Source organism: Carlito syrichta, unplaced genomic scaffold (genome assembly GCF_000164805.1).
Source record: "Carlito syrichta isolate Samal-C Ts95f unplaced genomic scaffold, Tarsius_syrichta-2.0.1 Scaffold287509, whole genome shotgun sequence".
NCBI classification, from domain to species: Eukaryota; Metazoa; Chordata; class Mammalia; order Primates; family Tarsiidae; genus Carlito; species Carlito syrichta.
This window is the reverse complement of record NW_007231605.1, coordinates 280,107-294,295: the sequence shown is the minus strand read 5'-3', so window position 1 is coordinate 294,295 and position 14,189 is coordinate 280,107. Positions and strand designations below refer to the sequence as shown.

The 14,189-nt window shown below is 39.8% G+C and overlaps 1 protein-coding gene across 6 annotated transcripts in view; it reads left to right on the top strand.

Moving 5' to 3' along the window:
• Positions 1–14,189, top strand: part of HP1BP3 (heterochromatin protein 1 binding protein 3) — a 41,651-nt gene that overhangs the window by 3,951 nt on the left and 23,511 nt on the right. Inside the window, exons 2-5 of one of the 6 annotated variants that reach the window (XM_008052787.2) lie at positions 3,460–3,655; positions 4,083–4,182; positions 7,543–7,696; positions 11,817–11,976. In XM_008052787.2, the coding sequence (XP_008050978.1) occupies positions 3,560–3,655; positions 4,083–4,182; positions 7,543–7,696; positions 11,817–11,976 (510 nt within the window). In that variant the 5' untranslated portion in view covers positions 3,460–3,559. Of the gene's footprint in view, positions 1–2,596; positions 3,656–4,082; positions 4,183–7,542; positions 7,697–11,816; positions 11,977–14,189 lie in introns of those variants that run through there. The other 5 variants (XM_021709855.1, XM_021709856.1, XM_008052788.2 and 2 more) reach the window with 5 other exon arrangements.

Below are 14,189 nucleotides of genomic sequence, written 5' to 3'. Positions count from 1 at the left end.
TTTTTTTTTTTTTTTTTTGAGTTGGAGTCTCACTCTGTCGCCGATACTGGAGTGCAGTGGCATCCTTACAGCCACCACAGTCTCGACCAGCTGGGCTCAGGCAATGCTTCCGCCTCAGCCCTCCAGATAGCTGAAACTACAGGCACGTGCCACCATGCCCGCCTAATTTTTTGACTGATTGTAGAGACGAGATCTTGCCAAGTTGCCCAGGTTGGTCTCGAACCTTGGGCTCAGGCAGTCCTCTCACCTCAGCCTCCAAAGTGCTGGGATTATAGGAATGAGCCACTGCGCCTGGAAATTGCCCAGATTTTAATTTTAGTCAGTTATCAGGTTTTTGGTTTTTTGTTTTTCTTAGGAAACAGGGTCTCGCTATTTTGTCCAAGCTGTACTCAAACTCCTGGGCTCAAGCAGTCCCTCCTCTGTTAACTTCTGGAGTTGCTGGGATTATGGATGTGAGCTACTATGCCAGCCTAGGGGGGAAAAAAATTTTTTTTTTTTTGAGTCAGACTCTCACTCTGTTGCCCAGGGTAGTGTACAGTGGCACCCTCATACCCCCTAAGCCTTCCAAGTAACTGGAACCACAGGCATGTGCCACCAAGTCTGTCTAATTTTTTTTTTTAATTGTAGAGACAAGGTCTCTCCAAGTTGCCCAGGCTTGTCTGAAAACCCTGTATTCAAGCAGTCCTTTTGCCTCTGTCGCCCAAAGTGCTGGGATTATAGGTGTGAGCCACCACGCCTGGCAAGAAATTTTTTTTTTTTTAGTTGGAGTCTCACTGTGTCACCCAGTCTGGAGCGCGGAGGCATGTTCACGGCCACCGCAGCCTCAACCTGCTGTGTTCAGGTGATCTTTCCACCTCAGCCTTCAAAGCAGTTGGAACTACAGGCGTGTGGCAACATGCCTGGCTAATTTTTTGATTTATTGTGGAGATGAGGTCTCACCAAGTTGCCCAAGCTGCCCTTGGGCTCAGGTAGTCCTCTCACCTCGGCCTCCTAAAGTGCTGGGTTGGGAAATATTTTTTTAAAGATACCTATGATCAGGGAGGGATTCCTGGGGTTTTATGTTGACTTCAAGATGACTTTTTTTTTTTTTTTTTGAGTTGGAGTCTCACTCCGTCACCCAAATTAGAGTGCAGTGGCTGCTCCCGGCCACCGCAGCCTCAACCTGCTGGGCTCCGGCGATCCTTCCGCCTCAGCCTTCCAAGTAGCTGGAACTACAGGCGTGCGCTACCACGCCCAGCTAATTTTTTGATTTATTATAGAGATGAGGTCTCACCAAGTTGCCCAGACGGATCTCAAACCCGTGGGCTCAGGCAGTTCACTCACCTCAGCCTCCCAAGGCGCAGGATTACAGGCTGAGCTACCGAGCCCGGCTTTTTTTTTTTTTTGAGACAAGGTCTCATTCTGTTTCCCAGACTAGAGTGCAGTGGCACAATTAAGACTCAGTGTTTACTGTAGCCTCCAATTCCTGGGCTCAAGCACCCTCTCGCCTCAGCCACAAGCACCCTCTCACCTCAGCCACAACCTCCCCAGGAGCTGGGGTTACAGGTGGGAGCCACTGTGCTTAGCTGATTTTTAAAATTTTTTGTAAAGACAGGGTCTCACTTTATTGCCCAGGCTGGCCTCCAACTCCTGGACTCAAGTGATTCTTCTTCCTTAGCCTCCCAAAATACTAGGATTACAGGTGTGAGCCACACAGTTTCATTTTCAGCCTAGCTAGTATTGTCATGGGTTAAGAAAGATAAATTCGTTAGCAATATCACTTTATTAAGAATAACCTGATTATGATTTTTTTAAACTTAAGTGTAGTATTTGCATACGTGTCAACAGATTTACTTAGAGTTGTTTTCTTTTTAATTTTCAAGGAAAATATGTTATTATGTAAGTGCTAATTTGGTGAATGAGCAGACTTGTACACCAAAATCATTGCAAGATACATTTTTAGTCTTCACACACCTAAATAATGCTCTTAGATCAACATGGCCCTCTTCGCAGATCAGAAAACAATTGTTTTCATTGCTGTATTTTATAATATTTTGAAGTGAATTGCTACTTGAACATTTTATGTAATTCTTGTAACAGTTAGTAATTTTAATTATTCATGGACATTCCTAGTAAGTTTTAGTGCAGCATACTATACTGCACTAAATTATTTCACCTGCCTTTCCTTGCAGCTGATTGACAGTTCTCAAGTCTGATACTGCTCTTGGTGTTCTCTTAAAAAATATTTTCCCTGTAAATGTGAAAACTTTCTCCTTTTTTTTTTTTAATCATAGTTGTTGTAGCCTGGGACTATTACTGACAAGGTGAAAGCTGTTAAATTCTTTTTATTTTATTTTATTTTTTGAGTTGGAGCCTCACTCTGTCGTCCAGGCTGGACTCACAGCCACCTCAGCGTTGACCTGCTGGGCTCTGGCGATCCTTCCGCCTCAGCCTCCAAGTAGCCAGAACTACAGGTGCGCACTATACACCTGGCTAATTTTTGATTTATTGTAGAGACAAGGTCTTGCCAAGTTGCCCAGGATGGTCTCGAACCCATGGGCTCAGGCAGTCCACTCATCTCGGCCTTCCAAAGTGCTGGGATTACAGGCTGAGCCACCAAGCCGGACCAAAAGCTGTTAAATTCTTAGGCAGGGTTTAGAGCTTAAAGTAGAAGTTGAATGACTGGCCTGTCAGTCCCTAACTCTTTGTTAATTGTTCGTAAGCACAGGGATTAAACACTTACATGATTAGTTCATGTTCAGGAATTTTTATGTAAAATGTCATTGAGTCCCAGAAAGGTTTTGGGGAAAAGCAGTGTTAGTGATCAGATAAATTTGGGCGACCACATAGATTGTAACTTCGAATATTTAATTATATTCTTTCTTATATACTAGTTTTACTTATATTAAAAATGTGACAAAGTCTTAGAAACATACTTTTATTCTCCTGGGTGGTAGTCTCGGTTTACATCTCTGGTCTGAAAGCTCTGAAAATGTAATGTTATTCAGCAGTATTTTTGCCCTTGTATTTTGCCCTTGATAGAGAAAAAAAATTACTTGTCTCCTAGATATAGAGTTAATATGCAGTTATTTTCCTGACACTTTTGAAAACAATAACGACAAAAGCCTTCTCTTGGTAAACTGGTCTTTGACTAACCATTCCTTAGTCTCCTTATTCTATCCTTCTGAGTTCCTGTTAGTGCTTCTCCTTATCATTGTTGCCTTCTCCTTGTCCTTGTTGCTTTTGTTCTTGTGAAAGGTGTGACAGCTTCTGTGGCTTATGCATTTGTCTTAGTTGCTGCTTTATGTAGTCTACATTTTGATGGTGGTTTTATCTTTCTGAATAATAACTAATCAAGTCATCTGTCACTTAGTTATAAATTTTATAGTTTTTTTCCCCTTTGGATGTATTTTAAATTTAGATGTTTTAGTTTAGTTTTGTTTCTGTTTATCTTCACACCAGGTCTTTTCTGTGCTTTAGGTTGACTCTTCACCACACTGAAATCATTAGGAAAAATCCTTGTGGTTAACAGCAGAGGCTTCAGAGTGTAACCTGTACTCGGGCCTAGAAATTATTTTAAATGGCGACTGATACGTCTCAAGGTGAACTCATCCATCCTAAGGCACTCCCACTTATAGTAGGAGCTCAACTGATCCACGCGGACAAGTTAGGTGAGGTAGGGGCTGACGCATTCTTGAAGCTCACTCTTGGATCAATCCCTGACTTCAGGCCCTGCTGGGTTCTTCTTGGTTACATGCTCATTTCCCTACTTTGGGGAGTCTAGTCTGTGAATCTGACACAAATCAAATAGATACAAAGTTCTTTTCATCTTCCCTTTCCCCTCAGAGAAAACCTCCCACTTTCTAAATTTATACTAAATCAACTATAATTACTTACTTCCATTTGAAACCCAAGCTAAAATACTTTGAAAAGTATTTCTTAAAAATCACATTTCACTTCAAAAAAACTTGTTAAGAATAATTTACATCAGATCCTGGAGTCGACTTGAAGAATTCTCCTACATCTTCTGACACCCAGTTAGGCCGCGAGAGAAAAGAAAATTTGTTATATGCATGTTTGATTATGGCCATCTCTTTCCTTAGAAGGTAGAAGATAGCACCATGCCAATCCGTCGAGCTGTGAAATCTACTCGAGAAACTCCTCCCAAAAGCAAACTTGCTGAAGGAGAGGAAGAAAAGCCAGGTAAAGTAAAACAGTGGTACAACCTAAAAAGGCAAAGATTTTTATTTTCATTTGAAGTTTCCCATAAACTTGTTTGAATTTCATCATTCATTTTTCATGGCTAAGTGTTTTGGGGGAACATTTAAAGAGAGAATCAGTAGCTATTGGTATGTCATTGCCAGACCATTTGAGCAAAGTAAGATTTTATCTTGTCTTTAAAGATTTTTTGGAAAGTAAAAATGTCATGTTCTTGGAATTAAAAACAAAAACAACCAGGAACAGTGGCTCACGCCTGCAATCTCAGGAGTTTGGGAGATGGAGTTGAGAGGATTAACTGAGTCCAAGGGTTCGAGACCAGCCTGGGCAACTTGATGAGACCTTTTCTCTATAATAAATCAAAAAATTAGCTAGGTGTGGTGGCGTGCACCTGTAGTTCCAGCTATTTGGAAGACTGAGGTGGAAGGATCTGAGTCCAGCAGGTCGAGGCTATGGTGGCCATGAGCTTGCCACTGTACTCCAGCCTGGGCAACAGAGTGAAACTCCGACTCAAAAAGAAAACAGAATAATGAACCGGGCGTGGTGGCGCGCGCCTGTAGTACCAGCTACTTGGAAGGCTGAGGTGGAAGGATCGCCGGAACCCAGCAGGTCGAGGCTGCAGTAGCCGGGAGCGGCCACTGTACTACAGTCTGGGTGACAGAGTGAGACTCCAACTCAAAAAAAAACCAGAACAGAAAAACGGTTGAGGAGGACAGGAGTAGTCAAAGAGCAGCATCCTGGACATACAGTGTTGTGGGAATGAAGGCATTGTGGAAGAATGGAAAATTTGGGCCTTCGGGATGGACAGTGAAAGGTTCATCCAGAAATCATGAGTAGAAAGAAATCAATGTGTAGAGTACTAGCTAGTGTTCCTTTGAGACATCTATAATACATCTCTTTGCCTTTTCCCTTTCTTATGACCTTTTTCTTTCTTTCCATATCCTTTTTCTTTCTTCCTTTCTCCCCTGGCTTTTATGTTAGATTTACTGGGGACAAGTATGCTGGCTGTCCCTGTCATGGCTGTTAGACCAAATATTTGCCGACCAGCATACACTAGGAATAAAAAATATATACACCTTCGTTTTTTTTTTTTTATACCTTGATGCACCAGGGCAAATGTCAGTAACCAGTCAATATACTCTTTTCTGGCCAAGCTTGGATTTTGTCTCAAAATCCTTAGATGAGTGCTATAAGCAATTTGAGTGCCCTAGCATAAGGCAGTTAGGAAACATGGAAATTGGAATATTAAAAAGAGTAACTCATGATGGTAAGTTGAGAATGGATTATCTTTCCAGCACTGGGAAAAGCCACTTGGTGGTCCGTTTTAATCCACGTTTATTTAACAACCAGCTAAAGCCACTAAATCACTAACAGCATCGGTTTTCAGAATATATATCAGAAGGTTGAGATGTAAAGTATTAGAAAGGTCAATCAAGAATTCATAAAGGAACAGTGTCACTTCACAAGTTGTATGTTTGTTTAATCTTCTCTCTGCCTTATTTTGTATATAGAAATAATTAGACTTCACTTGCATTTTAAACTTTGTAAAGCCTGCATTTCACACAGAGGCAGACACAGTCGTTTCATAAGTTGAAAACAATGTCTTATACAAAATGCATGCTCAATATCTGTTGAGTGAGTGAACCTTTATTAAGCCATAACCCTTAAGCAGTTACTCTTGAGAAGAGAAAATAATATAAACTTAAGTTTATAGGTTTTATTACAGTAAAACCTAGTAAATGGTTCTTAGCTTTTCATCCTTTTTAGAATAAGACAATATGTAAGTACGATTAACTAATAGTAAATTCTTACCTCTGCAGCCAATTAAGTCAAATTGTTAGGGTGGGGCAGTAAAAGATACATTATAATGAAAAATGCACTGTGGAAAACCTAAATGCAGTTGTTATCTGTATCTTCGGATACTGTTATAATCAGGTTCTGTCTTTCATACTTTCTGATGCTAAGCATGTGGGAAACAATTCTAGAAGTAGCAGAGAAGGTCAAAGAAGGACAGGAATTGCTCAATATAAGTGCTGGCCTACAGGCTTCCCTTAAAGCATTTTATATAATCTTCATAATAACTCTTTGAGGTAAGGAAACGGACACGCACGTGTAAAAGAACTTGCCATAAGGTCAGCAAGCAAGAAAGTTATAAAGACTGAACTTGAATCCAGGTGTGTCTGACTCTAAAACCTTAATTTTACCTGAATAGATATGGGAGGAGTTTGGACTAGTCTAGTCTATGCAAGCCTACTTGAAGGGTGTAATCTAGGACAGGCTGCGTAAATGATAGTTGACTGTTCTGAGATGTATGGTTTAGAATTTTAATTTGTGGAGAAACTAGAAATTCTTATAGAATTCTATTTATGTGGTTTGGTTATAAGAAAGAAGTGACTTAAAAATTCTCTTTGTTTATGAGAAGGCCACAAAGATGTCCTCATCATTATTCCAGTAATAAATTCACATAATTTAAATGATCAGATTCTTCCAACTTTTTTTTTTATTATTCATTTCCTGATTTTTGCCACTGGAGTCCTTTTCCTTGAAGTTCCTGCATAACCAGTACATGGCGTTGCTCTGTATTTTATAGTAGCTGCTCAAAGAGACATTCTGTAAAGAAAAAGCCCAAGTACGTTCCTCCTCTCATACTCTTTTCTTTCTTTCTTTTTTTTTGAGTTGGGGCCTTAACTCTGTCACCCAGGCTGGAGTGCCACCCCAGTGTCGACCTGCTGGGCTCCGGCAATCCTTCTGCCTCACCCTTCCAAGTAGCCGGAACTACAGGCGTGCGCTACCACACCTGGCTAATTTTTTATTGTAGAGAGGTGGTTTTGCCAAGTTGCCCAGGCTGTTTTCGAACCCGTGGACTCGAGTATTCCACTCACTTAGGCCTCTCAAAAGTGTTGGGATTACAGGCTAAGCCACCGAACCTGGCCCTCTCATACTCTTCTTGTCCCAGTCTTTCCACTTGGAAAATACATGCAAACTTTGTATTACCTAGTCTAAGATTTGTTTGTTAAATTATAAAATGGCTAGTTTCTTAAATTATGAATCTCATTAATATTACAGAGTAGAATAAAAAGATTTGGGATAAAATGAGTTTCCTTTATTTTTTAATTTTCTGGTTCATCTTTTCCCACATAATAGTCTGGATAAACAACCACTTGAATAGACAACTTGAGTGACGTAAAGACTATAAGAAAACTGCATTCATAGTTATTCATTTTAGGATTCATCTATTAATTGGAACATTTGACTGGTCTGTTTAATAAGATAAGCTTTTACCCTTTTATTGACTCAGGTTTTAATGTATCTACTTGATGCAATTCTGCTCACCTGATTTTTTAGAACCAGACATTAGTTCAGAGGAATCTGTCTCCACTGTAGAAGAACAAGAGAATGAAACTCCACCTGCTACATCTAGTGAGGCAGAGCAGCCAAAGGGGGAACCTGAGAATGAAGAGAAAGAAGAAAACAAGTCTTCTGAGGAAACCAAAAAGGAGTAAGGAGTTACACCTTCTTGCTATTTATAAAGACTGTGTAAAAGGACTGGAGATCAGATTGTTTGAAAGTGTTACAACATTGGTTTGTGCTAGATATTTAAGTGTTCCTTTTTAGAATTACCATTTGAAATAGATCTATTTTAGTTATATGGCTCATTAGAATTTGTAATAGTTAGCAGAACAGTGGTTTGAATAACCCAAAAGTCTTTCTTTTTGACTTTGGAGTGTGTTTTTGAACTTAGAATTAATTATAGGAGTGTCTGCTATTTTTAAGCATTAACAAAGTGTCAATAAGAAATGAAACATGCCGGGCTCTGTGGTTCACTCAGCCTGTAATCCCGCGCTTTGGGAGGCTGAGGTAGAGTGGATTGCCTGAGCCCACGGGTTCGAGACACGCCTGGGCAACTTGGCAAGACCTCATCTCTACAATAAATCAAAAAATTAGCCGGGTGTAGTAGCGCGCGCCTGTAGTTCCAGCTACTTGGAAGGCTGAAGCAGAAGGATCGCCGGAGCCCAGCAGGTCAAGGCCGGCCACTGCACTCCAGTCTGGGTGACAGAGTGAGACTCCAACTCAAAAAAAAAAAAAAAGAAATGAAACGTAACTATAGAAAAATCAGACCTTTTCTACCTCTGTGCCTAGAGTGAGTGGTTTTTATGTGCCTAAGTTAGAAGACATTATTCTGTATCAAGATACCACTAGAGTGACCTTAAACTTTCTATATGTTTGATGAAGTATTCAATTGGAGGTAATTTTGAGAATCTAAAAACAGAATTTACTATTAATAATCTGTATCTGCACAAGGTGGTGGCAGTTATTTTTTAATTTTAAAATTTTTGCAGGAGAACTGGTAGCATTCATTCCACTCATTTCATAATTGGTCTGACAGTTAGACATTTATTTATTTATTTATTTATTTTTATTTATTTATTTTTTTGATGTTGGGATCTCATTCTGTTACCCAGGCTAGAGTGCAGGAGCACGAGCATAGCTCACTGCAGTCTTGACCTCCTGGGCTCAGGTGATCTGATCCTTTTACCTCAGCCTCTAGAGTAGCTGGTACTATAGGTGTGCACCACCACACTCAACTAATTTTTTATTTTTCATAGAGATACGGTCTTGCTATGTTTCCCAGGTCTTGAACTTCTGGGCTCAAGCAATCCTCCCACCTCAGCCTCCCAAAGTGCTAGGATTGCAGATGTGCACCACCATACCCAGCTGAAATTAGTTTGTAAATACAGTCATGCATTGTTCAGTAATAGGGATGCATTCTGAGAAATCAGTCATTTGGCGGTTTCATTCTTGTGTGAACATCGTAGAGTGTACTTGCTCAAACCGGTATAACCTATTACTTCTAGGCTACAAACGTATACCGCATTTTACTGTACTGAATACTGTAGACAGTTGTAACACAATGATAAGTTTTTTGTGTATCTAAACACAGAAAAGGTACGATAAAAATACAGTATGAATGATTAAAAAAATGGTATACCTATATAAGGCATTTAACTATGAATGTAGCTTGCGGTTATTCTGAGTGAGTCAGTGAGTGAGTGCTGAGTGAATGTGAAGCTCTAGGACACTGCTATAACTGTTGATGGGAATACAGGCTAGTTCAGCCTCTATGGAAAGCAGTGTGGCAATTCCCAAAAGAACAAAAATTGACCTTTCTTACAATCCAGCAATACCTCTCCTGGGAATATACCTGAAGGAACATAAATCATTCTACCAAAAAGATACCTGCACACGCATGTTTATAGCTGCACTGTTCACAATAGCAAAAACATGGAATCAATCCTACTGCCCATCAAAAGTGGACTGGATAAAGAAAATGTGATACATATACATGATGGAGTATTATGCAGCCATAAAGAAGAACAAAATCATGGAATTCACAGCAAGTTGGATAGAGTTGGAGACCATGATACTTAATGATGTATCACAGAAACAAAGAACTGAATACTGAATGTTCTCACTCACAAGTGGGATCTGAGCATTATTCACACTAGCACAAGGGAGGGACTGGCAGTCGCTGGACACTGCCAGGGGATAGGGGAGCATGTAGTATCACAAAGGGTACCTGGTCCTAAACCAGGAGAAGTGAGGAACAGCTAGAGATCTTCACCTGCATACAGCCTGCTTGTGTAGCAAATCCTGACTTGTACGCCACATATCTATAATAAAATAAAGACTTCATACCATACACTTAGGCTACACTCAATTTATAAAAAGATATTTTTCTTCAGTAAGAGTTAACCTTAGCTTACTATAACATTTTACTTTACAAACTTTAACATTTTAAAAAACTTTTTGACACTTTTTATTCTTTAGTGCACTTAGCTTAAAATACAAACATTGACAACCCCTTTAGGTTCCCTCCCACTGCGGGAGCTTTTCTGTCCTCTCAATAAATTCTTCTTTTAAGAAAAACAAACATTGTACAGCTGTGCATGAAAATTTTCTTTATATCCTTATTCTGGGAGATTTTTCTATTTTTAAATTTTTTTGTTTAAAACAAACACAAAAGCTGGGTGTGGTCATGTGTGCTTGTAGTCCCAGCTACTTGGGAAACTGAAGTGGGAAGATCGCTTAAGCCTAGGAGTTCCAAATCCAGACTGGGCAACATAACAAGGCCTTGTCTCAATAAAAAAAAGAAACAAACTGAATCCTAAGATACAAACACATGTTACCCTAGGTCTGCTCATGGTCGGTTTCATCCTTTTCACTCACTCATAGATCTTTTCTCGTTGAAAGATCTTCAGGGGCAGTCACACATGTAGACCTATTATCTCCTATGCTGACAACCTTTCTTGTGGACTACGCCTGAAAGACCCACCAGAGGCTGTTTTACAGTTAATGGTTTTTTTTCCCCATGTAGAACAAGTATATACTTTAAAGTAATCATAAACAGTACAGTATAGCAAATGAATAAACCAGTAACATAGTTTGTTATCATTATCAAGTGTTGTTATGGACTGTATACAATTGTATGTCCTATACTTTTATAAGACTGGTAATACAGTAGATTTGTTTACACCAGCATCACCATAAACATTAAGTAACCTGTTGCCTTATGATGACTACGATGTCATCAGGCGATAGGAACTTTTCAACTCTGTGTTAATCTTATGGTCCGTCATTGACCAAAACATCATTATGAGACATATGATGTAAAATAATAGCTTAGTAATAACTATACCTTCCAGGTGTAATCTGAGGACTCCCTGAGGGGAATTTGTTATCCCAGTTTCATAAGTGTAAGTAAGGTCTGTGAAATTTTTAGCAGCTATCCTGTATTTTTTTTTTTGAGTTCAGGGTCTCTGTTGCCTAGGCTGGAGTGCCGTGGCACGGTCACAACTCACCGCAGCTTCAACCTCTTGGACTTAGGCAATCCTTCCACCTCAGCCTCCTGAGTAGCTAGGATTACAGGCATGTGCCACCGCGCCTGGCTAATTTTTTTATTTTATTTTTGTAGAGACGAGATCTCGCTGTGCTGCTTGGCTGATCTCAAACTCCTGGGTTCAAACAGTCCTTCCTCCTTGTGCTGGGATTATAGGCATGAGCCATCATGTTCTATATTTTAAATATAGAATGCATGTTTGGTACACAGAATGCTATTATCACCTAGAGTATAATTTAAATAATGCTCTGTGGCTCATAAAATTGTTTTGATAAACTTTTAATTCTTGGAACACCTTGTGAAGTAGTTGGTATTATATTACTGTTTCACATTGAGGCGACAAAGGCTCACATCATCAGATCATAGTGTTCAAGTGAAAACTTAAAGCTAGGTTTTCTGACTTGAGAACTTGAGTTTTTTCCACTATTCCCAGTTGCATTGGTTGTAGCTGTTAACTAGTATACATTTTAAAATTCTAATTTCTTTTATGTTCTGGGCTTTCATAGTGGTGCTAACTTACATCACTCTTCTCTCCTATACCTAAGAGGACACCATTTAGTACCCAATTTTTTAAAAATGTTTTTTGTAAAATTTTGTTTATTGTAATATCACCTTTATGTGTAAATAAAATATTGATTTCCCCCCCCCATCTTTTCCTTCCTTTCTGACTTTATACTTCTTTCTGGATTATCTTACATAATAATTATTCCTTGTTTTACAGGGAGAAAGATCAGTCTAAAGAAAAGGAGAAGAAAGTGAAAAAAACAATACCTTCGTGGGCTACTCTTTCTGCCAGTCAGCTAGCCAGGGCTCAAAAACAAACACCAATGGCTTCCTCCCCACGTCCCAAGATGGATGCAATCCTAACTGAAGCCATTAAGGCAAGTCTTTATTTCAAAACAATTCATCTTAGATTTGTTCCCTTCATCTTTTTCTTATCTGAAAGTAGCGTACTTTTGTTAAACATCACAAATCTTGCTCTCCTAAAAGAGAATTAAATAGAAAAAACTATTATGAGATTTATGGGTTTTTTTCTTTTTTTTTTTTTGAGTTGGAGTTTGACTTTGTCGCCCAAGCTGGAGTGCAGTGGCACGCTCACGTCTACCACAGCCTTGACCTGTTGGGCTTATGTGATCCTTCAGCCTCAGCCTTCCAAGTAGCTAGAACTATAGGCATGTGCCACCACGCCCAGCTAACTTTTTGATTTATTGTAGAGATGAGATCTCACCAGGTTGCCAAGGCTGGTCTCAAACCCATGGGCTCAGGCAATCCTTTTACCTCAGCCTCCCAAAATGCTGGGATTATAGGTGTGAGCCACCATGCCTGGGTAGGTTTATGTTTTTCTAATATAATTGTATCTGGTGAGCACTGTTGATTTTTTTTTTTTAATTCATATTTACTAGAGCAAGTATTTTTTTGTTTGTTTGTTTGTTTGTTTTTGAGTTGGAGTCTCACTCTGTCGCCCAGACTGGAGTGCAGTGGCCGCTCCTGGCCACCGCAGACTCGACATGCTGGGCTCCAGCGATCCTTCCGCCTCAGCCTTCCAAGTAGCAGGAATTACAGGCATGCACTACCACGCCCGGCTGATATTTTGCTTTATTGTAGAGATGAGGGCTCGCCAAGTTGCCCAGGCGGGTCTCGAACCCAGTCCTGAGGCAGTCCACTCACCTCAGCCTCCCAAAGGTGCGGGATTACAGGCTGAGCCACCGAGCCCAGCAGAGCAAGTATTTTTAACTTATCTTTAGAATTTTTCAGTTCAGTTTATTAAGTATAATTTTTATTTGAAGCTGAAAATGTGAATTCATTCAATAAACATTTAGTGACTGCCACTCTGCTGGTGATATAGAATAGACTAAGGCAAGGAGGGTTCTCTCCCTTATGAATTTGTGGCTCAGTAACCGAATAATATTGACAAATTATGTTTAAAAAATATTTTTAGTCTAGGCACAATGGTTCACACCTGTAATTTCAGCACTTTGGGAGGCCGAAGCTGGAAGATTGCTTGAGCCCAGGATTTTGACACCAGCCTAGGCAACATAACAAGACCTTGTCTCTACAAAAAATAAAAAAAAAAATAGCTGGGCGTGGTGGTGCATGCCTGTACTTGAGAGGCTGAGGCAAGAGGTTCACTTGAGCCTAGGAGTTTGAGGCTGTGGTGAGCCGTGATCGTGCCACTGCACTCCAGCCTGGGTAACAGACTGAGATCCTGACTCAAAAAAAAAAAAAAATCTTTAGTTTCATTTGTAAAGCTAAGGCCCTAATCTTGGTAGTGGTTATCTTTTTACGCCCTCTTATAAACCTGCTACTTTACTTTATCACCTAACCATTCCAAAATACTTAAAAAATTATTCTCCTTGTATAGCTTTATAAATTTGCTGTGGTTCATTAACTTTCATTAACTTATGTGATCATCAGGTATAGTTTTCTTATTTTAATTTTTAAAGTTTATTTTCTAATCTGACATTGCCATTATTATACAAATCGATCCTTTAATTTTACTTTGCTTATTTCACATAAATAAGATAGGCGTTAGAATCCTCTTTTCAGGAACCCTACTGCTAGGGTCTGAATCAGGATTTGGGAACAGAGGGATAAGAGAGAATTTTGAATAAGAAGGGTGTAACATAGAAAGGAGCAGCCAGCTGGGCGTAGTGGTTCACACCTGTAATCCCAGCACTTTGGGAGGCCTAGATGACAGGATTGTCCGAGCCCAGGGGTTCAAGACCAGCCTGGGCAACTTGACGAGACCTCATCTCTACAATAAATAAAAATGAACCAGGCATGGTGGCACATGCTTGTCATTCCAACTACTTAGAAGGCTGAGGCAGATGAATCACCTGAGCCCAGTAGTTCAAGGCTGCTGTGTCCCTGAGTGTACCACTGCACTCCAGCCTGGGCATCAGAGTGAGATTCTGACTTAAAAAACAACAAAAAAGCAGCCTAGTTGTCATTTCGAATTCGAAAAGATAGCACTGACATAAATTGGAAAAAGGTTTGCTTTCAGACTTCTCTCCACTTCTTGTAAACTTTATGCTCTCAACTCATTAAGAAAACTTGGTCTAGATAGCTTGACTGTATTGAGATCTGTATCCTT